The sequence below is a fragment of the Erpetoichthys calabaricus genome, chromosome 14, assembly GCF_900747795.2.
Source record: "Erpetoichthys calabaricus chromosome 14, fErpCal1.3, whole genome shotgun sequence".
Taxonomy (NCBI): domain Eukaryota; kingdom Metazoa; phylum Chordata; class Cladistia; order Polypteriformes; family Polypteridae; genus Erpetoichthys; species Erpetoichthys calabaricus.
Genome location: NC_041407.2, coordinates 74,350,592 through 74,375,235, shown reverse-complemented (window position 1 = coordinate 74,375,235; position 24,644 = coordinate 74,350,592). Strand labels below are relative to the sequence as shown.

The 24,644-nt window shown below is 40.2% G+C and overlaps 1 protein-coding gene across 4 annotated transcripts in view; it reads left to right on the top strand.

The window, feature by feature from the left end:
* Positions 1 to 24,644, top strand: part of map7d1a (MAP7 domain containing 1a) — a 207,984-nt gene that overhangs the window by 163,591 nt on the left and 19,749 nt on the right. For 3 of the 4 annotated variants that reach the window (XM_028819941.2, XM_028819940.2, XM_028819942.2), the window contains 7 exons: positions 6,945 to 7,055; positions 16,847 to 16,969; positions 17,204 to 17,349; positions 17,737 to 17,864; positions 18,517 to 18,761; positions 23,598 to 23,868; positions 24,005 to 24,197. In XM_028819941.2, coding sequence (XP_028675774.1) covers positions 6,945 to 7,055; positions 16,847 to 16,969; positions 17,204 to 17,349; positions 17,737 to 17,864; positions 18,517 to 18,761; positions 23,598 to 23,868; positions 24,005 to 24,197 — 1,217 coding nt within the window. The remainder of the gene's footprint in view (positions 1 to 6,944; positions 7,056 to 16,846; positions 16,970 to 17,203; positions 17,350 to 17,736; positions 17,865 to 18,516; positions 18,762 to 23,597; positions 23,869 to 24,004; positions 24,198 to 24,644) is intronic. The other variant, XM_028819943.2, reaches the window with a different exon arrangement.

Here is a 24,644-nt window from a genome sequence, read left to right as displayed (position 1 = left end):
CCAACTTCCATGTTCTTCCGCTACATAAATCCCGGTCAGCGTGAAAAGTAACGCACATGCACACACCTGCTGTCCCACCCCAACTCCTCCCAGAACTATGCCTCTTTCAATATGCAAATAAATATAAATAGCCCTTAAGCTCCGCCTTCTATGAAAAGACAATGGAAAAAACACGAGTGAAAATAGAAGAATTTCAGCAAATACCAAGTGGAGGCAAGGAAAAACTTACTATTTGTTGGTTTAAACAGTGGTGTAAACAACAAAAGGAAGTTGATCGAGTGACATAGCGTGTCGGAGAAACTTGAAAACTCAAGTTCACAAAGTCGCACAGTGCCCGAAATAAAAAACAAGTCACATATCAAAGTCGCTGTGAAAAGGCGAGTTGTAGCCCACCGTCTGAGTGTCATATGAAAGCTTATTAGGGTACAGAGAAAAAAAATAAGGCACACAGTGGGGGAATAAAGCATGAAATGTCAACTTTAATCTCGAAATTTCCACTTTAATCATGTAGTTTATTTTGTCATTAAAATAGAACATCATAAACTTCATCTTAAAATTGTTTAATTTACTAGTTTCTCAAATCCCATAGTAACTAAAGTAGCACGTTAAATGCTTTGTTTTGTATTTGATCTTCTATGTGCTCTGTGTGTGAATCACTATGTGCTTCTGGGCTTTCTCTTCCTCCGACAGGACACAGAATCCATTACATTCGTAATATTACAGCTCTCTGAATAATTAAAATACTGAGATGTATACGTGATATCATTTTCATAATGATAGGAGTTAAAGCATGTTATTAAACATGAGAACACAGTGGCGCAGTGATTGTTCCTGTCTCACGCCAGATGCTTGCTGCACCATGCGCAACCTTCGATGAAATACTTTATTGTAGCAGTACTGTCTCTTTCAAACGTACTAATCCCCAATTCAGGGCGGCACGGTGGCGCAGTGGGTAGCGCTGCTGCCTCGCAGTTGGGAGATCTGGGGACCTGGGTTCGCTTCCCGGGTCCTCCCTGCGTGGAGTTCGCATGTTCTCCCCGTGTCTGCGTGGGTTTCCTGTGGGCGCTCCGGTTTCCTCCCACAGTCCAAAGACATGCTGGTTAGGTGGATTGGTGATTCTAAATTGGCCCTAGTGTGTGCTTGGTGTGTGGGTGTGTTTGTGTGTGTCCTGTGGTGGGTTGGCACCCTGCCCAGGATTGGTTCCCTGCCTTGTGCCCTGTGTTGGCTGGGATTGGCTCCAGCAGACCCCCGTGACCCTGTGTTCGGATTCAGCGGGTTGGAAAATGGATGGATGGATGGATAATCCCCAATTCCTGTCCTTACTTTTCTTTCTCCAAATACCCAATCGCAACACAATCAGCTCTGTAATAGACGTTAAGCCATCTGTAAGCTTAGAACGCAGATTCTTCAAAACTTTTAAGGAACATCGAAATATCTTCGTAGTACGTGTTTAATTATTCTATCCATCGTTCTTTCCAGTGTCATGCCAGTACCAGCAAGAATACAGCGCGAGGCAGGAACAATCCGTGAACGGAGCACCAGCTCTTCGCTAGCGCTGTGGTATCATGTCCTCACATGTTTAATTATTAACAATATAAATTATTTAAATTAAGTTACATTTTTATCTGTATAATATAATAAACATATTTTGCTGCATTTCATCTTAAAAATGATATCGTCATCATATGTAAATACACGCTTTATAAAGTGGGTCAGGTTGTGCAATATTATAACTGTAGTGCAATTTTACAGTGAGGTAATTGTACTTATAAGTACAAACAGTTCTACAAGGAGCACTTGATGGACTGATTGAGTGCGTTTAGAGTTCTTGGGATGAAACTGTTTCTGAACCGCGAGGTCCCTACAGGAAAGGCTTTGAAGTGTTTGCCGTGTTAGAGCAGTTCAATAGACAGCATGGCTGAGGCAGCGTGTGCTTGATGCTGTATACCAATAATTCTCTTTCTGATCAGCTGCTGTAGAGCTGTGATTCCCCACTCAGATATAGTGATATAAATACTCCGAGTGGTGCAGTGATAGTAATATGGAAAAAGATGATCCACTGTGGTAACCATTAATGGGAGCAGCTGAAAGAAGAAGAAGAAGGTGCAGTGAGAGTAACAACGCTAAAGCAGCTATGGTATTTGGAATACTTTGGCTATTCCCTGGACCATTATATTGTTACAGGTTAATTACAATCAGATGTCTTAAACTAATAAACAATATGCAGTTAGTTTCAGTGTATATGATAAAGCCGCGTCAGGGATGTGGATCTAAAAAAGAAAGATAACCACACAAGAACAGTAGCACTGCTTTGACGCTGGGTGCCGCCAGTTTGCAAAACCGAGCGGAGAACTTGCGTACGCCAGGGTTGAAGCTACCGTGAAAGAGTGTGTGGCTTACGCCAAGTTTAGGTTTTACAGTAATCCCTCACTTATCGCAGGAGATAGGTTCCAAGGCCGACCGCGATAACTGAATTTCCGCGAAGTAGGGACACCATATTTATTTAATTATTTAACGTGTATTTGGATGTTTTTAAACCCTCCCTGTATTGTTTACAACCCACCCTTTACTCTATTAATAACAGGGACAACTGCTAAGCAATATGAAATCAGTAGATAAGTTTACACTTGCTGTATAGCGAAGTACACGTAGCAGCTTGTAGGCGGTCATGACGTCGTCGACCTTGTTGCAAAGATTCCTAAAGCAGATTCCATCCAGACTACTGCCTTATCACGTCCACTTGCAACTCGTTTTGCGCCCTGGTTAAAGGACACTGCGGCCGTAGATCTTATATGCTTTTCCTTCTTTTTAAATAAAAAGAATCGTGGACTCATTGATGCTGTGATGGTGTCCTGCAGCGGTGTAGCTGTTCCCTTCCTTCAACATATCAAAAACTTTTACCTTTTCTGCAATCATTTGCATCTTCTGTTGGCGCTTGGACACGGCCCCTGAAGCAGTAGCACATTAATGCTGAATGAGTGAGATGAGACTTCCTGGTTAATGCAGCACTCCGTCGCTGAGCCAATCAGCAGCACACAGGAACTTAACTGCGTGCTCTGATTGGGTAGCTTCTTAGCCATCCGCCAATAGCATCTCTTGTATGAAATCAACTGGGCAAACCAACTGGGCAAACCAAATGGTACAGTATCTATACATTGTTCTACAATTCAGCGCAATTTGCACAAAGAACATCTGTATGACAGCCCTTTCTGCACTCACGCCACAAACAGAGTCGCTTATTGTATGCAAAAGCTCATTTAGACAAGCCAGATTCATTTTGGAACAAAGTGCTTTGGACTGAGGAGACAAAAATTGAGTTATTTGGTCACAACAAAAAGCGCTTTGCATGGCGGATCAAGAACACCGCAATCCAAGAAAAACACCTGCTACCTACTGTCAAAGTAGGTTGAGGTTTCATTATGCTGTGGGGCTGTGTGGCTAGTTTAGGGACTGGGGCCCTTGTTAATGTCAAGGGTCGGATGAATTCAACCCAATATCAACAAAATTTTCAGGATAATGTTCAAGCATCAGTCACAAAGTTGAAGTTGCGCAGGGGTTAGATATTCCAACAAGACAATGACCCAAAACACAGTTTGAAGTCTACAAAGGCATTCATGCAGAGGGAGAAGTACAATGTTCTGGAATGGCCGTCACAGTCCCCTGACTTGAATATAATCGAAAATCTAAGGGATGATTTGAAGCAGGCTGTCCATGCTCAGCAGCCATCAAATTTAACTGAACTGGAGAGATTTCGTATGGAAGAATGGTCAAAAATACCTCCATCCAGAATCCAGACACTCTTCAAAGGCTACAGGAGGCGTCTAGAGGCTGTTATATTTGCAAAAGGAGGCTCAACTAAGTATTGATGTAATATCTCTGTTGTGGTGCCCAAATTTATGCACCTGTCTAATTTTGTTATGATGCATATTTTCTGTTAATCCAATAAACGTAATGTCACTGCTGAAATACTACTGTTTCCATAAGGCATGTCATATATCAAAAGGTAGTTGCTACTTTGAAAGCTCAGCCAATGATAAACAAAAATCCAAAGAATTAAGAGGGGTTCATATGACTGTAGTTAAAAGTCAACTTACAAGCAGCACAAACACAAAAAAATATATTTTTCCTTGAGGGTCATCTTTAGTAAAACTCTGGATTGTCCTCTTTCTGGCACAGATGCCTCAATTTGTTGACCTTGTGGATACTGCAGTTTAATTTTTATAAATGTTGTCCCCGTGGCATGCCATTTTGAATGAGTAAACCAAGGTTAGCTATTATTTTAGACTTTTATTAGAAAGAAAATTATATATATTTTGCATTTAACGAGGCAAGCCGTGGTTTGGTTTTTTGTTTTTTGTTTTTTTAAACAAGAATCTGAACACCCACATTGTTCACAAGAAGATGTGTTTCCTAGTCTTGCCACTAGGTGTCATTGTAGCATCACTATATTGCTGTCAAATCTTTCGTTTTCTATTTGTAAATTAATAAGCACATTTCTTAGCATAGGTACGCTGTTTCTGACCATTTTCACACCCGCTTAATCCAAATCAGTTTCACTTATTTTAGAGCGGAAGCCTGTCCTTGTAAGAATCTACCCTGGATGAGGCTCTGGCACACCACAATCTTAATGAATTAGCTGATAACACATGTAATGTCTCATTTGTACCCAACTAAACAGTGATCTGTCCCAAGGTCCAGCAGAGGCTCAACTGGAGGTTGAACTTCTCCCAAACATTAGTCATTCCCAACAAACCCTCTTTGGGCTTCATAGATCTTTGTTTGTTGTGGATACTCAGTGCATTGAAATTTTTTCTTGCATGTCTCCCCAGAATAGTTGACTGAAATACAATAACATAAATATCCAATATACACAAAAATCTTTTACTCTGTTTTCTTAAAATAACATTAACTTGCTGTTTTCCAATATGTTGTGAAAGGCGCTATATAGGCGCCCGACCTGACACAGACTGGACACAGAGGCACACGTAAAATAAATAAGCTATTTATTTTTCTTCGCCTGTGGATGCACATTTTTCCCGTGTCCCACAGGCAGTACACAGTCCCAAGCAAAAACAGACCAAACAAAACACAAAGCAAAGCACACTCTTCTTCTTCCTCCATCACTCCTCCCAGACAACCTCATCCTCCTCCTCCTGATTCTGACCCCTGAGTGGTGGTTGCTGGCTCCTTTTAATTAGGCACCCAGAAGTGTCCAGGTGTTTGATTGGTAACACCCAGCTGTACTTCCGGGTGTGGCGAAATTACTGCCCAGAAGGACCTAGCAGCTCCCGCTGTAGTACCCCCTGGTGGCGCATGCAGAACCCAACAGGGCTGCACCACACTCCAACACCCATGAAGCCCTGCGGGAGTCTGAGGCTCCTCTGTAAACCAGGGAGACTGCCATCTAACATCCAGGGGGAGGTATTGGGTCTCCCATCCTTGTTCCCCCGGAACATATGCTGCAGGGGCGTCCCGGCCGAGCATGGGCCCCGGCCGCTTGCCACAGTGTTTACAGTCTGAAGATGTGGATCAATACTCTTAAAATTTTTGCCTTTGACATTTTTGGTCAGTTTTAATATTTTTAATTTTTTATTTTCGCATTTGGACCTGATACCCATTGGCTCCATTGTAAAACACAAGAGAAGGCTAGTTATATTTAAACATTTTTAAAATATGCTTCACTTTAGCATACCATTTTTTGTGGCAAATTAATATATACCATGATTATAAAGAAATAACTTTATCTTGAAAAGCTTATCTTTTAAAGGAGAACTCGTTCATTGTACTTTGTTCATGTCTGTTGCCAGTTCCCCGTCTCTTGCTGGAGCATTTCCTTTGTCTCTGTCTCTATCTGACAACTATCCCTGCAGATTTTATGAATTACAACACTACAGTAGAAAACTCAGACTATAGCTCCCAGCACACAAGCATTAGCAAGTGTGGAAGTGAATAAAGGGGCTTGTGCGGGACATACAGTACAGTATATCTCCACTGAGGCCAAATTGAATGGGTGAGATGGGAGAAAAGAAATTCGAATTTCCTCAGCACTAGTATATTTAGTAAAAGTTGCAGCAAGCATTACAACATTTTACTTCATCTGATGCAGGTTTACTCCCCCTGTCAATCATAAATATCCTCAGAAATACTAACATGTGTAATTTATTTTATGAACATTTAATAACAGATCCCACTTTGTTGTGTCACAATGTGGACACCTCTATGTGCATCGTGTTCCATTAGTACAGTTGTCCTTCCTCATGTACTCACCACACAGCCATATATGCATTCACAAATTATTCTGATGTATTGCCAGGCCCAGTGCTGACCAAGCTGCCCATCTCCATCTGGATTCTAAAGGTCTCACTGAATTATTTTTTAAGTTTGCATGCAGTCATTTGAACCCCATGTGTCTCTTGATGGTTTTAGCAGTTCATTCTCTGTTCTATGATGTTTCTGTTACACTTGTAAGTTTTTACTTACACCTCATATTTTAAAATGTATCTTGTTATTGAACTTCACACATCCTGGATAATTGAAAAAATCAGTGAAAGTTTCAAAAGTTTTCTTTTATTTATTTGCCAAATCTACAAATTCTGTGAGAAAAAGATGCACTGTGTTTCATATCTGTGATGTTTAGCCCATTAATTATAAGGAGTATCGCCCTATTGCCCATGTTCCTTCTCTTATAAAGGCCAATGAAGTTTTCTAGGCATACTGAAAATCTGCTTGCAGTCCTAAACAGGATCTTAACTCCCAGACCTTCTTCAGACACTGCTGAGATTTGCACCTCTGTACGTGGGTGCCTTTGTTGCTGTTCTGTGGAGGAGTGCTCACTTGATGAGCTGGATCTGGACGCACAGGCTAAAGGTCACCCACTTCTGAAATGCGAGCCTTCTCTCCACTCCTGGAATAATGGGGCACTCTTGTTTATACGCTTTTCTCAGGTGCAGGCAGATGTTCCATGTCGGCAGTCAACCTTCCTAAACATGTGGATTCCATAATAAACAAGAGACTGTCCAAGTCCTCTGCCACCCTGTGGAATTCTCCAAACAGAAGTAAGAAACTTGTCTCGACCTCCCTGTTTATATCCTGGCTCCCCAAGATCTTCCAATCACTTTGATTTGAGCTGAACATACACTTGATTTGATTTTTGTCTTCCCTTCACAACTTCCCTTTTTGTGTTTAATCATTCTTTGGTTTTGCTTATTTTAAACTGTGCTACATTTTTTTTTGTACTTTCATTTCGGTGGTATTTTGTTTTTTCTTTTTTGGCTCCTTTTCATTTTTCTTGTAATTATTATTGAATGATGTTTTATGATATATTGTAAATGGTAAAATTTAAAGCTGCACATGATGGGATTAATGGCTGTAGTATAAAAAGCTGGTGTATTATATGATATGGCAAGAATATTTCTACAAAGGTTTGTCGACTCTCAAGAAAGATGTTTGTGTTAGTTAACCTTTAGATTAGATTAGATAAACTTTACTAATTCCAAAGGGAATTTGAGATGCATACAGCAGCAGAAACATAACAAACAAGGATACAGACTCACAGGATAGATAATATGGCCAATTTATCAATAAATAAATAAATAAATGTGTAGTCCGGAGGAAGCATTAAACTGCCTAAAAGTAGTGGACAGAAAAGACCCCAAGCAGTGTTTCTTAGCACACTGTGGTCATGTGAGCCTGTGGCTGAAAGGGCTCCAAGTGAGTACCTCCTGGAGGGGATGGAGGGAATTTTTCATGATAGCATGCAATTTTTGCCATCATCTTCTTTTCCACAACAGCTTTCAGTGTCCAGAGTTCACCCTGTGATGGAGCAAGCTTTGCTGATATGTTTGTTTAGGCATTCTGCATCTATTGATCTCAGGTTGCTTCCCCAGGAGACTGCAGTGTAGACCACCAAACTGGCTGCTATGGACTGGTAGAACATGTCCAGCAGCTTGCTGCTTACATCAAAAGACCTGAGTCTCCATAGCAAGTGCAGACTTCTCTGACCCTTCTTGTACAGCAGCACTGTGTGTGTTGTCAGACCAGTCCAGTTTGTTGTTTATGTGGACCCCCAGGTACTTGTAGCTCTGCACCACTTCCACATCCTCCCCCGAATGGGTTTTAGGGGCTTCTTGGCACACTGGAAGTCCACCACCAGCTCCGTTGAGTTACAGGTGGTTCTCACTGCACCAAAAGATGGAGTTTAAATAAATAATAATAAAAAAATTGAAATAAATAATTAATAACAAAATAAATCATTTTGAAGTTACAGTAAAATATGCCCAACACAGAACAGATTTTTACACCTCTCATACTGAAAGCTATGTTATCAAAAAGGTGTTTTAATGGATACCTCTGTCTGTCAGATGATCAGATGCCTGCTTTTCAATTCACAGCTTTCCACTGTAAGAAAAGGCGCTATACTGTGCCCGACCCAGCACAGACTGGACATGGGAGGCACGTATAAAATAAAAGACTTTTATTTTTATTCAGCTGAAGGGCACGTCTTCCCCGTAATCCCTCCAACCACAACACAGTCCCAAGCACAAAACACAAGCAAAACACTCCTCTCTCTTTAACCACCATTCCTCCCCAAGCTTTGTCCTCCTTCCACCCAACTCTGGCAGTTGAGTGGTGGTTGCTGGCTCCTTTTATGCCCCACCCAGAAGTGCTCCAGGTGCTTGATCACCTGTTTCCGGTTGCACTCCTGGGTGGGTCTGAAGATTAGTCCAGCTGGGATCAGGGACCCATGCCGTGCCCCCTGGCAGCCACTCCAGACCCCAACAGGGCTGTGGAGAACTCCATCTCCCATGAAGCCCTGCGAGAGACTGAGGCACCGCTCCAACCCAGGGGGGTTGGCCATCCAGCGTCCATGGGGAGGTACTGCACTGTCCAGGGCTGCTCCCCCTGAATACACTTTGAGTGTGTCCCGGCCGGGCATGGGACCTGGCCATCTGCCACACCACCTTATGTGCCTCTTTTTGTATTTAGTTGTATACATTCTTAGTTTCCATTCAGAGATGGACTGGCGCCCGGCCTAGGGTTAGGTGGGAGAAGTACCTGATGATGCTGAAGTTGGCTCCACCATACACCATATCTCAGACCCTGAGGTGGATTCAACAAGCATGAGAATGTTGTTATACTTTTTAGGTATTGTCCCACTTTTCAGTAATGTACCTTAACTTTGGTTATTGTCGAGGATTTTCTTTTTATTAAACAATCAGTCAAAGATGTGGATAATATAAAGGTTCCGTGGCACCATGAGTATTTATAATTCTTAGAACTCCTATGTCACTTTAGTTATGGGTGCTTCTTGTGTTATATCAGTCTGTCCTGCAAATAATTCTCTCAATCTTGCTGAATTCCAGTGTATGACCTTTATACTGAAGAGTCTGCACTTTAACTTAATGTAAAACTTTACCTGAAAACGTTTCTCTTTCACTATGCATTTGCTCAAGTATTTTATTTTTTGTAAAGTTTTGGAAAATTTCAACTCCGACTATTCTACTTTCGACATACTGTGCACAGAGAAAGATCATTGGAGAAGGACATCATGCTCGGCAAAGTCGAAGATCAATGCAAAAGAGAAAGACCTGCAATGTGGTGGATTGATACAAATGCTGGAGCCATGGATGCCCCTCTATCAAGTCTTACATGATTAGCTGATGACTGGATGCAATTTAGAACCTCTATCCCCTGCGTTGCATGGAGTCAACGTCAACTTGACAGCAGTTACGGGAAGGATGTGGGGCATTGTGATTACTTTTAAAATTTATAGTCATTCAGCTAATAACTGGTGGTGCCAGGCCTGTTTAAAGGCATTCACTGCCACTCACATTACTATTGGTGGCAGCAGGTTTGGCTAGAAAAAGGGGTGTGGCTATGTGCCAGTTTTGTAGTGGTGCTTGCCGGAGTGAATGTCAGCCGAGTCATTTGTGCTTTGTTTTCTTACTGAAGAAGATTACCCTTTTTCTTAAATCTGTTTCTCTACCTACAAATCTTGATTTAGCATGCTTTTAATAGTGTGCCAGTTGTTAGCATCATGTTTCCATATTTTGAATTTGATCTTTTAGCTGTCTTGTTTCTTAAGTGCAGGTGGGGTAAAAAAGACAGAAAACGAGAAGCGGATCCCTAAGAGTTCATTGCTTTTTAATTAAGATGTCAATGCTCAAAGTCATTTATTTATATTTTGCTGCTGGAAGGTGTAGGATTTCTTAATAAGGCTAGTAAAAGAGTTTCTGTGAGGGGTTTGGGTAGGTTGATTGTGTTAAATTATATATCTTTCCATTAACTAAGAGCATAACACCTATTTAGGATGTCAACACTGGTAAGCGCTATAATTCACTCAGCTGGCAAGTAGCAATAAGTTCTCTCTTAGCAGACAGAATTGGCATAGACAAATTTTGACTGGTAAATTTTCAAATTCCTCAAAATTATTAAGATAAGATTTAGGTGGGCAGTGTAGCACAGTGCTTAGTAATAATAATAATAATTCATTACATTATTACATAATTGTATTATTACATAATAATAATTCATTACATTTATATAGCGCTTTTCTCAGTACTCAAAGCGCTATCCACACAGGGAGGAACCGGGAAGCGAACCCACAATCTTCCACAGTCTCCTTACTGCAAAGCAGCAGCACTACCACTGCGCCACCTGTGTTAAGGCTTTGGACTTCAGACCATGCGGTTGTGGGTTCAAATCTCACACTGACACTGTGTGACCCTGAGCAACTCACTTCACTTGCCTGTGCTTGACTTGGAAAAACAAAAGGAATGTAACCAGTTGTATCTAAAATGTTGTAAGTCACTTTGGAAAGTGTTGGCCAAATAATTAAATGTAATGTAAAATGAAATGAGTTATCGGGGAGATTTTTGGGACAGCACACTCCCAGAATCCTCTGCCATTACTGATAATATCCAGTGGACTGAGGGTGTGAATGTGTTTTATATTTAAATGTAGTAATTTATTATTAAAGATTTCACTCATCCGAACACCATATTACCAGGTCACTTCAGCTTGGTGCTGGCAGTAAATATAGACTTCACTCTTCTTAAACGTTTTTGGTTTAAATGGTCTTTAAGAGGTGATATAAATGTGTTTAGTTAGCAAGAAGAGTTTTTCTCACATAGTAATTCCTGATGAACTAATGGGAAAAGCAGTCTTTCTCTATCCCTATCTTTATCTTTCTCCCCCTTTTTTATTTTTTAAGAGGAGTCAGCACAAGGGGGCATTACGCAGGGCATTTTCTTGCTTGACTGTGGTTTACTTTATGTTTCTTTATGTTGTGGGTGCTTTTTTGATATTCTGTTGCTTGGTAACTAAACCAGCAAACACTGCAACATATCAAAATGTTTCCAGTCTAAAAATACTTTCTGGAAAACTGGCTTCTGTTCAGAGATTTTACCACATGCCTGGCATGGCTACTAAGGTGATTTTGAGAGGCTGTTCTAATTAAAAGATCCTTTTCGAACCACATTATCCAATTTGGGTTCATAAGGACGCCAGAATCTGGCAACAAAAAAAAATATTTTGGTGAAGTGCCTCTGTGCTGGTAGAATATATCAGCTTCAGAATGAATGCACCTCAAACTAAAATCAAACTTGGAACCCAGGCTCCTCATGCACTCAGCAGGTTTCTCTGTGGCAGGTCTCAGCTTCCACAATAAGACCCGAGTTATCCCTCTTGGAGTTGGTGAAACTATACTGAGAAAGGATGGTGATGTTCCAAGAGGAGGGAGTCTTTCTCTTTATAGTTCCTCTTGATGTGTACGAGTGCCTTTATGCATATTAGTGACCACAGAAATTTTCAAGCACATGCCTATTGTTTAGCTGGGTCTGGATTTCCTTTCCAAAAGACTGTTCATCCCAACGTCTCTGAGGTGTCTGGAAAACCCTGTCAATCCAGAGTTTTTTTCCTGGATGAAAAGGTTATGTGAACTCCTGTTCTTCATGGTTTATTTTATTTTTATGTCCCTCATAGCTGTCCTGCGAGATTCTTTTTTCTTTCTGGGCATGAATGGAAAATATGTCTTTTTGTGTTTTTCTACATGGGAAGTGCAGATACCCCTGGACTTATGGCTGGTCTCCAAGGATGTGAAATTGTCTATACACTTCTGATAATTTCCATCAATTAAAAATAGACAGGGCCTAATATGTGTAATGTTCTCAACTCACTTTTTCGTAGGCCCCCAGTTTGATCATTTTAAGAAGACAGGGTGACAGTATTTATACAGTATGTTTGAATATCTGTCTATCTGTCTGTCTTATATAGTAACTTTCATGATCTCTCAGTCTGTCTATACAGTGATACCTCAGAACACAAACTTCATCCATACCAGAAGGTTAGTTGAGTTTCGATTTGGTTAAGTTTTGAATCGAATTTCCCTATAAGAAATAATGCAATAATTCCAGACGCCAAAATGATTGCTTATTTATAGCTATATAAATAGAGTAAATAACTAATGATAAAAAATAATATTAAAACCATTGAAATCAATGCACAGAAGCGATAAACACATAAAACAAATAGAAACTGCATATTCTGTCACATAACTGTCCGCAGTATCTTTATCAGCCCTCCCAGCCTCCCCATGCCTTAAAACACTGTGAATGCCACTTCTTTTACAAAATTTTCAGACCACCCCCTTGATGCCTGAAACTCTTTGTCACTACCTCTATCAGCACTAGTTCCAGGGTTTTTTTTTTTTTCTCAACAAATCTTCATGCATCAACCTTGCTTTTTTGCAAATGGCTGCCTAGGAAATACTGTCTCCTGCTAATTGTTTCGAGTAAATCCACACTAATGGTAACTTTTCTGCTTCTTCAATAATTGGCCCTCTCTGTTTTGATAATGTTTTGATAGCTTTTGTAACATTAGCACCTCTTCATTTAAATAAAAAAACATGCTTATCATTCACTTGGCCATCCCATATTCTTCCACGAGAGTCTTCACACGTGAACCACTTTCATGCTCCGTTATTATTTTCTTTTTTTTTAGGTCAATTGTACCATTTACAAGCTTCCTCTTTGCTTTGTCGCTGTCACTGCTAACTTTCTTAGGGGCCATGGTGATTACTTTCAACAAAAATAAATAAAATAACACATTTTCAGTAAATCTTTACAACAGAAGATCTGCAGTGATACTGAGGCCGAGTCATAGGCATATACAGCGTACATAGGCCTGTTTGGCTTTGTCTCGGCTCCTCATGGCCGCGTCTTGATCCATACAAGTTTTATCAGGATATTCGTGTTCCAAGTTTTTGTTTGAGGTTGGGGGCAAAAGAAAAGAAATAATCAAACAACCCATTCATGTTCTGAATTGTTCGAGTCTGGAGACGTTCGGATTCCGAGGTTCCACTGTATTTGCATTTACAATGCAGTATTTGCGTGGCAGATGTTTATATGTAAAGCAGCTTACAAAAGAGGTCAACATCGTGTAAAAATCAGTCTGGGGGACAGTTTGGAAACAAGATTACAAAATTGATCATGAAGAGCTCAGAGCAAAATTTAAGCTAGTTACAATTCCTCAGTTGCAAAAACTCAACAGCCTTAGAAATACACTAAAGAAGGGGTCCTAATTTTGAATGGAGGTGGACAGCTCATTCCAGCAGTTACAAGCTACACATGAAAAGAATCTGGGTTCAGATTTGATGCCACACAGTGATGGCATCACCAGATGGCATTCATCAGCAGATCTGAGTGGGCATGAAGGAGCATTTGACCTGGCAAGTGTCTTTATATACGTAGGTGCTGACCCACTGAATACTCTGTAGGCAAGCATCAAGAATCTGAACTAAATGTGTGCTGCTACAGGGAGCCAGAGTAGTGATCTGTAAAGAGAAGTGACATGTGTTTACCTTGGCTGGTTGAACACCAGATGTGCTGCTGTATCTGCAGTGGCTTGGTAACACATGTTAGAATCTACAAAATGCCCTAGATTGGTGTCCCAACTTGGTTTGTTTTCTTCTTTGCACCACTGCTGCTGGTGTTGTGTCTAGTTGCCTGGAAAAAACTTTTTTTGTTTCTTCATTTTCCTTCTTTAAAATGTCACTAAAAACAGTACAGATTGTTATAAAAGGCTCAGACCTCTGGTACTGATCTGTACAGATTCCCTTTTTTCTGTTTACCTGCTGTCTAATTGTGAGCTCCACGAATATTTCCTTTTTTCTCATTTTATTCCTGTAGCAAACCTAATTCTACAGATTAACATCCAAAGCACATTGACAGCCTGGCCGAGTCCACTTATGCAGTATGGATTAGCTGTCTTTCCGTCCAAGAGTGTGCTTGATGCTTTAATTTCTAGTGCAGGCTTGATTGCCTTTCAGAAATACTGAGCCATTTAATTTGGTAAAAAAAAAATACTGAGGTTTTGAGCGTAGAGTTCCTTTCAGAGGTCTTCAGTACCACATCTACAGGAAGCTGTTTTCATGTTCTTGGGATTTCTTCAACAAAGCCTCTTTTTTTTTTGTATTATTTTGTGCTTTTATAGCTGACAGTGGTGTCAATGTAGAGGCAATCCAGCTTGGCACCTGGCGTTTTTAATTTTCATTCCTTGTGTCAAAGCATACTACTCTGATGTTATTTTTCAAAAGTCTGTGACCTTTTTTTGTTTCCTCCCTGTAAACCCTGTGTCTTATGTGCACCCTGTTATAAAAAAAAAAAAAAGTCATCCGCTGCTTTATAAGTGGTAGTTGCCATTGCTCCCCTTGAAAGCAGGCTGGTGTCACATCAGCTTATGCTTTACTCTGTTTGAGTGACCGTAGGAAATATTAAAGAGTGCACTAAAACTCCTGGCAAAGAATTTGAGGCATGTCGTACAAAATAGTTCATGCATCTTGAAAGGTGGAAAAAATTGAATTATGGGACTTCTCTAAATAAATTAAAGGAGATAAGTAAAAACACATCATCTGTGTTCAGTGAAGAATGTAGATTTTAGTTTATTAAGAAAAATAGAAATTATTGACCTTGAACTGAAAGAAGGATTCCTGCTTCAGCAAGAGACAGCACTTTGTGGTGAGTTAGGTGAAGGACAGAGGTCTCAAAAATGTACTGGTAGAAAAGCATCTGATAGGCAAAAGCTGTTTAGCCTTAAGCAAAAAAGACCATGGGAGAACCTGATCTGGATCATGGACATTTTCAAAAGCATTGGTGAACCCAAAATCCTGAAATACTTCAGGAAAGTACTTAGTCGTGTACTTAAGGATAACTGATAAAAATTAGGAAGTAAATTCAAGATGGTACCCACAAAGCAGTTTGTCATCCAAAGAAAGAATCCACAACAAGCAACTGGAACAGATTACTTGACTATTTTTGAAATGCATCTGGATGAGATATTGGGACAACTATGCAGTTAGCTGACTGAGCAAGTTTGATGGTCTCATCTTGTTTGTCAGAAATCTTTTGTTCATAGCACAAGTAAACATACTGTATTTTCAAAGATATATAGATAGACAGATAGACTGCTGTTTCGAAAGCCCTTCCTGCTACAGTTGGTACAGATATACTGTACCACCATTAAATACACAACACATCCAAATATGCGATACTGTTTAGTCTCTTTAAGCTCATGCATAATTTATCCTGTTTCATTAAAGCCTTAATTCCCTGAGACCCAACTGGTGAAATATCCACAATTCAGTGCCTTTGCTGTATAAGTTCTTATATTGAAAAGGAAAAGATAGAGTTCACTCCTAATCAGTCATGTTACAAGGTTCTCCTTTGTGACGGACTGGGCCCTCTGAAGATCTCTCCCAAAGATCATATGTTAAGTCACAACCTTCTTCTTTTATCCTTACCAAGACTTCATCCTGGCCATTACATCCTTAGGGTGGGCTGCTTGATGTCTCTCCTCCATTCTCCCTTTCCTTTTCCCGGGCAGGATTTAAAATATCCTGTCTCCTTGCACCTGTCTATGGTGACCTATCCTGACCAAATTGAGGGGTCTCCTCCTCTATGAAGGACTTCTCATTTTGCTCATTTTCATGAATGTTCAATAATGGATAGGAGAAAGTGCAGGCAGTAATACAAAACTGGATTATATAATAAAACTATATACACACTCCTAAACTGCCCCTTTTTATATAACTTGGTTACAACCAGTTAAATCACTTGGCTAATCAGAAGCCATCCAATGGTATCACTGCCAGGTGGAGGGCACCACCTCTACCAGAGACTACTTAGATCATCAAGAGTTGTCAGGGCTTTTCAGTTTTCTGAACATTTTGGTAAAAATAGATTGATTTCTAAAAATATCCATAAACCCTTTGAAGGATTTTCCTTAAAGGTAACAGAATAACCGTTAAATTGCAGTCATATGAATTATATTATGTACTGCGCTTTGAATTAATTCAAAACTTTGCATAAATTGTAACAAATCTCAGCTGGAGGTGTTTCATGTGGTTAAATTTGCAAATGATGCCGCTGTGTAATTTAGTAAACTAAGTAAATCATTTCTACACAAGACCTGGTAGTCTCATTAGGATTCTAGTAGTTCAGACATGCCCTTTTGTCTTTCTTATTAAGCGGCTGCCGATGCGGCTCAGGGAGTCACTGTGTATTGTCAGTGAGAGTTAACTTAGTCATGTGTCACGCTGAATTCTTTTTCAATAATTCCTGTCTCAACCGAGGGCTTTTTCTGTGGGCTTCACTTCAGCTGTCATTCTTGTTGGTATACTGTTTACTTTCCTTTGTGATAGGATGAACATAATGTAATTTTACATCAATTTCATCCATGACAACTTTTGACTGCAATACTCTTCTGTTGACCGTGGGCCTTTGCCGCCTGGTATCATCCACCACAAAAGATGAGGTATTTCCTAATTTCATTCTCTTTTCTTCTCTGCCAGCTCGAAGCTTACAGCTTAGTCCCTGGGAAAGCAGTATTGTTGATCGGCTGATGACACCGACCTTGTCCTTCCTAGCACGGAGCAGAAGTGTAGCCACTCTGGTTGGAAATGGCAAGGATGCCTGTATGTATTTGTTACTACTTTGGCATAAAATGCTTAAACATATCATGTTGTTAACCTGAACTAATTAAAGAGATAAAGGGTGTTATGAATGTTTTATCAAAATTAAATTTTTAGTCCATAACTTGAATTGCTTTAACAGAAAACTGTTTATATAAATAGCTTCCTAGTGCCAGATTGTTATTTTGTGATTACTTCTTCGACTGATCTAGACTTTTTTTTATGTATGTCCATCAGTTTCTGCAGTGTGCCCACGATCTGCCTCTGCCAGTCCACTCACTGCCTGTAATAACCACCGAGCACACCACCGGTGCTCAGAACGATGGAGAGTGTCTGCCAGCAGCCCCGATATAACTCCACGCAAATTCAGGGAGTCCACAACGGTATGTCAGATGAGCTGCTCCTGGTGCTCATCTTCTAATAAATCAGTTACTGAATTTCATTTTTGAAAGCAAGAGTAATTATTTTCAAAGCTTATAGTATCTCTTTAGTTTTAAAAGCTCAAATTCGTCTGACTGGGAATATAATTGTAATTGAACCCAGATTTGGCAGCAGGAGCCTTTGAGGCTTACTATTGTTGCATTCTAAATGTGCATCGCCCAGCATGTTTCTGCATTACAAGTAAGACTTTTAGACAGACTCCAGTAAGCCAAGAGTATGCTTTTAAGTGCTGCTTAAAATATAAGTATCTACTTCTGCAGTGTTTTTTTTTTTGTTTACAGTTTTAATATTTTTTAAAGACAAAGTAATATGTATCTGTTGTGTTGAAGGTGGATAAGAAGAAAAAAGACAAGAAAGATAAAGAAAGGCAAAACGAGAAAGAGAAAAATGCTCTGGCAAAGGAGGTGTTAAAGAAGAGGCAGTCTTTACCGAGTATCAGAAGTCGAACAGAACCCAGGTACTTGTAGAGGACATCTATAAGACCACAAGAAGTTTCAAAAAAGGGGGGATTTCAGGCGCTCTTCTGAAGGGTAATATGTCTGAAAAGCAGCAGACATTCCTTATATCTGCACCATGTTACATAATGTTTGCTTTTCAGCATCAAAAGAATGTCTGGCTGAAAGACCTAAATGGCAGGCCTCCCAAGGATAACGTGTCGTCTTTCACGACTGTTCCAGTTGGCACATTTTTATTCAGCATTGTGTAGTAACAACTGCTTATAATTTTAGTTTTTATAATAAATTGGGAATTAAGTTGAGGTTCTTTGAATTGTATACTCTTCAACATACCCAAATGGTAAATTACGTGGTTAATCGAAACTGGAGAGGTCCGTGTAGAGTCTGTGAGTACATGTGGGTTTGTGTGCCTTACAATACAGCAGGTGAATCCAACTCCGGTCCTTGGGAGCAGCAGTTGCTGCAGTTTTTCATTCTAACCATTTTCTTAATTATCAAACAGTTTTTTTGCTTCTGATTAACTTCTTTTGCCTTAATTGTAACTGACTTGCTATTTAAGACTTGTAGCCCTCAAGTTAAGGAGTACTTGCTAGTGCTAGTGTGCTTTTTGTCTTCTGTTCCTTGCACTCATTTTGTGTGTCCTTTCATTTGTAGCAGCCCTGTGTCTAAAACCCACACCTCATCACCATCCACCCCGAAACAGAGGCCTGCATCTCCCGCTACATCTCCTAAGCCACTGTCTCCTCGGCCCTCGCAGTCTGCCCCCAAAACCCGAATCAAAAAGCAGAAGAAGACGGAGGACAAGTCCGCCACAAAGGAGGATGAGAGAAGCAGTTCACCTGCCACAGAAGAGAAACCGAAAGAGAAGCGAAAGCCAGCTGCTCAGGACGAAGCTAAAGGTACTCAGTCTTACTGGGTTTGACACAATGCTGGCTGTAGAAATATTGTCCATTTTGTACAAGTGTATTTTTAAAATATTGTAAATATGACGGAGCAGATTAAAACTTGACCCAAATTTTATTGTGATCAAAAATAACTTACCAATTCCTTGAATTAATTCTGATAACATTCGGGAGAGGATGATTACTGAGTAAGACAACTTGTAGAAATAATTGCAGGCAGTCTTATGAATGTCCTCTTTTTCTTTTTTTAAATTTCAATCACTTTGACCAAGTCTTCTCACATTTGGGTGCTACAGAGAGAGGCAACCTTTTAGCAGGGTAACTATTTTGGAATTGAACTGAAATGATCTGCATAAGGTGATAAACATTTCGACAGGTAGCCAAGGAGGATTAGCCATTAGTTTGAATGATGGATCTAAGTGATGATGAAGAAAATCCCACTTTGTATAGTGAGGCCTCCTCTGTTCTGAGTCCACAACACTGCCACACTGCTCAGTGTGTGCTCCGTCATTAGGGAACTGATGGTCTTTATTTAAAAGTGAATATTTTCTACATCCAGAATAAAAGGTATTGTTAAGCCTGTTGGACAAATGCCCTCTGCCTCAATCATTTGTCTGTTTTATACATTTTATATAGTAGTTTTGTAAATTATTAGTTGCAGATGCAGGAGATAAATACTAGAACAAAGAGGCCAAAGATTCTAATGATAGATAGATAGATAGATAGATAGATAGATAGATAGATAGATAGATAGATAGATAGATAGATAGATAGATAGATAGATAGATAGATAGATATGAAAGGCACTGTAACATACAGTAGATATTTTAAAAATAATCTTTATTCAGTCAAATAACACGATACATATAATACATACTATGACATAATGAGAAGTTAAGCAAAATGATGCCTTTTTTTAACTTTTTAGTTGGGCAATAAATGGTGTTATTTTGCTTGACTTCTAATTGCATCCATAATGGCTAACATGGTACAAAACCCTTCTATTTACTTGACATACAAATATATGTTACAAATAAAATTGCATTCCTAACAATGTAAATATTTACACATACATATATAATCATATACACTCACTAGCCACTTTATTAGGTACACCTGTTCACCAGCTTGTTAATGCAAATATCTAATCAGCCCAATGCCCAATGTTTAGTCATGTAGACATTGTCAAGATGACCTGCTGAAATTCAAACTGAGCATCAGAATAGGCAAGAAAGGTGATTTAAGTGACTTTGAACGTGGCATGGTTCTAGGTGCCAAATGGGCTGGTCTGAGAATTTCAGAAACTGCTGATCTACTGGGATTTTCAGGTACAACCTTCTCTAGGGTTTGCAGAGAATGGTCCGGAAAAGGGAAAATACCTCTGAATGAACAATATGTCAAACCTTGTAGCAGATAGGCCACAACAGCAGGAGACCACACCGGGTGCTACTCCTGTTAGCAAAGAACAGACAACTGAGGCTACAATTTGTACAGGTTCACCAAAATTGGACGGTCTAAGATTGGAAAAACATTGCCTGATCTGATGAGTCTCGATTTCTGCTGTGACACTCAGATATTAGGGTAAGAATTTGGCGTCCACAACATGAAACCATGGACCCATCCTGCCTTGTATCAATGGTTCAGGCTGGTGGTGGTGGTGGTGGCATAATGGTGTGAGGATATTTTCTTAGCACACTTTGATCCTCTTAGTACCACTGCTACACCACTACACACCTCTTACACCATACACAAAATCAAACATTTGCTTGAAAATTCATAATAACAAACTTCAGTAATTTCCACATATAAATGACCCGATAGTCTGAGTAGAACAGAGCACTTGTCCAATACCCTAAACTTCACCAAACATTTCCACACTATTAATTAGTTTATAGAAGGTGAACTCCAGTTTCAGTCTGTCTTTTAGAAGCACATTGAATACTAAGACTATGTCAGTTGCCATGAGGTTTTTCTCTTTATTGCTTCTAGTTTTCAGAATTGCCAATTTGCTTGTCTCAATAGGAAGTACCCAAGCATTTACCTGTTCTTTTATTTTGATTATATTTTAACCAGGTGAAAGTAGGCCAAGGATGCCAATGAAAGGTTAGGGTGCCAACTGGGTAATCCTGTATAATTAAGCATGAAAAGAATAACAAAGTTTGGTGCCCCAGGTGCTCAAAGTAAACTGTCTGCTACAGTGCAGAGTATGGTGCTTCAGCAGGAGCTTGTGTCTCCAGTAAGGCCCATTTCCATAAAGATACCCCCTTCCAGGGACTACCTGTTTTTATGGAATCCTGGATTGAAGGGGCGGAGCTAGTCCTCATCCTCCAGAAACTACCATGCAGAGAGAAGAAGTAGCTAGAGTCAGCGCCCCTTCTTGTCCTGGGGTGGTATTACTTTCCTTCCCTGACCCATTAAGGTGGTCACTGGGCAGGCATACATGACAATATGTTACTCCAAAAATAATTCTATTCTATTCCTAAACCATTAAAAAATGCCCAAAAGATTAATCAGAGGCTTCAGTATTTCACAGTAAATGAAAAGGCACAAAATGGACACAGATTGACTGTGTGCAGAAAGTACATACCTATAAATACCTGGGAGTGCAGCTGGATGACAAATTGGACTGGACTGGACTGCCAATACTGATGCTCTGTGCAAGAGAAGACAGAGCTGACTATACTTCATTAGAAGACTGGCGTCTTTCAACATCTGCAATAAGATGCTGCAGATGTTCTATCAGATGGTTGTGGCGAGCGCCCTCTTCTACGCGGTGGTGTGCTGGGGAGGCAGCATTAAGAAGAAGGATGCCTCACGCCTGGACAAACTGGTGAGGAAGGCAGGCTCTATTGTAGGCATGGATCTGGACAGTTTGACATCTGTGGCAGAGCGACGGGCGCTGAGCAGGCTACTATCAATTATGGAGAATCCACTGCATCTACTAAACAGTGACATCTCCAGACAGAGGAGCAGCTTCAGCGACAGACTGCTGTCACCGTCCTGCTCCACTGACAGACTGAGGAGGTCGTTCCTCCCCCAAACTATGTGACTCTTCAATTCCACCCGGGGGGGTAAACGTTAACATTATCAAAGTTATTGTCTGTCTGTATACCTGCATTGTTACCACTCTTTAATATTTTCTTTAACAGTATGCTGCTGCTGGAGTATGTGAATTTCCCATTGGGATTAATAAAGTATCTATCTATCTATCTATCTATCTATCTATCTATCTATCTATCTATCTATCTATCTATCTATCTATCTATCTATCTATCTATCTATCTATCTATCTATCTATCTATCTATCTATCAGCTGATAGCTGATGGATAAAGCTGCAGCTTTACCTGTGTTCAGACAGAAGTTGGTGGCCAAGGCCATCCTCCATTGCAGGTCTTCTACTTTTATATACAGTAATAGAGATATAAATATAAAAGGCAAAATTATAGATAAATGAACAGACAGACAAATAGCACATTATTTGCCCTCAGGCGGGAAATGTAGCTTTTTATAGAACCTCAATCAATAAATAAACGTCATTAAATATGACACACCAGAATGACTAAAAAGGAAGAAAACTTCTGACTGTTGCAGTTGTAGTAAGTTATTATGCAGGCATATTGCCATTATTATAAAGGAGCCCCACACTTTTTCCAGGTGGATGTCTTTTTAATCAGAAGAGATGGTAGTGAAAAGGGAATATGCCACGAGAGGAAAAAGCAAATGAATAGTCGGAAAACAGACAGATGTGAAAACCTCTCTTTATTAGTCAAAAGGTCATTCCAAGATTCCTAAAGAGCCCAAAAATCACTAGCTAGCTCTGTGAAGGTTTTTATTTCACAATTCAAATAGTCTTAGATGCCGAGAGTAGCATGCTGCTATCTTAAATACCCTTCCAGGTGTCTCATTTTAGTGGCAACAGTACAGCAAGCATAACTGTCAAACCACAAAATAGCAATGCTCAGGAAAAAAAACAAAATGGTGACGCAACAGAGAACAATCGAACAGTTCAAAAAACAGCACATCTGATAACTGCAGTAACAATGCCCACCCCCAACAAAAAAAAACACATTACAGTAGCCCAGTGGTTAAGGTATTGCACTATAAACCATAAAGCTGCTGGTTTACCCAGCACAAGTCACTTAACTGTATACTGCTGTTGTAACACAACACAGTATTAAGTAAACATAACCTCAGTACAAGGTCAGAACATAAAATTTCGACATAAAGTTTGTCATTGCACACCAGTCAACAACTTTAACAGAATTTATCCTTATTCAAAAGCTATTGAAGAAAGGTTAAGTCTTAAGCCCCTGGATTTAAAAACTACATCTCAAAATGCAAATCTTATTTCAAAGTTCAGGGGCCTCACCAGTAAAAGTTTACTGTTCACCTTTACTGTGGCCTGTCACGCGGTCACTTTTACACTTCAATCTGACTCAAAGCATGAAGAGCAGAATCTGATTTGAGGACCCGAGTTCAGCAATATAAAATGGTGCCAAGCCTTTAAGACCTTAAAAAATAACAACATTAAGACCTTGAACTGTATCCTGAAATTAATTGGAAACCAGTGCATGGAGGCTGACACTGGAATGATAGGTTCCCCCTTCCCAGTGCCAGTCAGCAACTGTGCGGTCACATCCTGAACTAATTTGTAGATGTGACAAAGCTGACTGACTCATGTCTATGTAAAGGGAATTACAGTAATCTAAGCAGGAAGTAATAAAATCATAGATATTTTTTCTAGGTCAGTATATTAGAGGAATTGTTTTGTTTTGCTTATTATTCTAAGTTGAAAGAGATGTACCTTATGTTGATGTTGTGTCCTTTTCCAGCAACCGCCACTGTCCCTGCTATTGTTGTATCCTCTGCACCAAGTACACCCCCTACCCTGGCAGCTCCAACTGCAAGCACAGTCTCTACCGTGGAGGTCACTCCAGCCCCAGCTTCAGCTCCAGCCCCATCCTCTGCCCCAGTCAGCAAACCCACAGCTGGAACCAACGACCCAGAAGAAGCCGCTCGGATCCTGGCTGAGAAGAGGAAGCTGGCCAGGGAGCAGAGAGAGAGAGAAGAACAGGAGAGGAGAGAACAGCAAGAGAGAGACAGGTCAGTCACTTTTGGGGGGAGACGCACAAATGTTTGAAAAGTAAATTAAGCGCCATCTTAAATATTATATCTGTTATTGAAGAACAAGTTCTTTTTGTTTTATTTATTTTTTAAATATTTATTGATGTGATTGCAGGCGTCTCCGAGAAGAGCAGGCCTTACTTGAAGCAGAGAAGAAAGCAAGGCTTGAGGCTGAAGCTCAGAAAGCTGCCGAGGAGAGGAGGCAGCGAGAAGAGCAGGAAAGGCTGGAAAATGAAGAGCGTCAGCAGAAAGAGGCAGAAGAGCGTGCCCGAGCTGAGCAAGAGGAGATGGAGCGGCTGCAAAAACAGGTTTGTGGCACAGAGTGGGAGGAATGCTTGTCTTTACAGTCTGCTTTACTTCTGTTGTGTGACTTGCTGTGGAATACTGCCATCTTCTGGCCATTTATGTGCAGTCACAGCTTTTCAGTGTTAAATGGACATTTTATTGTTCTCCATCTCCTCTGAATATGTGAGCTAAGAAAACAAGTTATTTTTTCTAGCAGTCAGTAATAAACAATAAAACACCACGGTATATTGGACTATGTTGGTTCAGAAAATGAACACGTGGATGACCACAGGACAGTGGATATTAACAAGGTTGTCTGCCTATTCTGGTTTATGAATCCACTTATTCCCATACAGGGAAGGGGGATTCTTGGGGTCTAACCTGGAAGTATTAGCAAGGCCGGATACCACTCAATCACATGAAGAGGGCCTGAAAAAGTCAAAATGAAAACAGCAGAAAAGCAAAGCGCA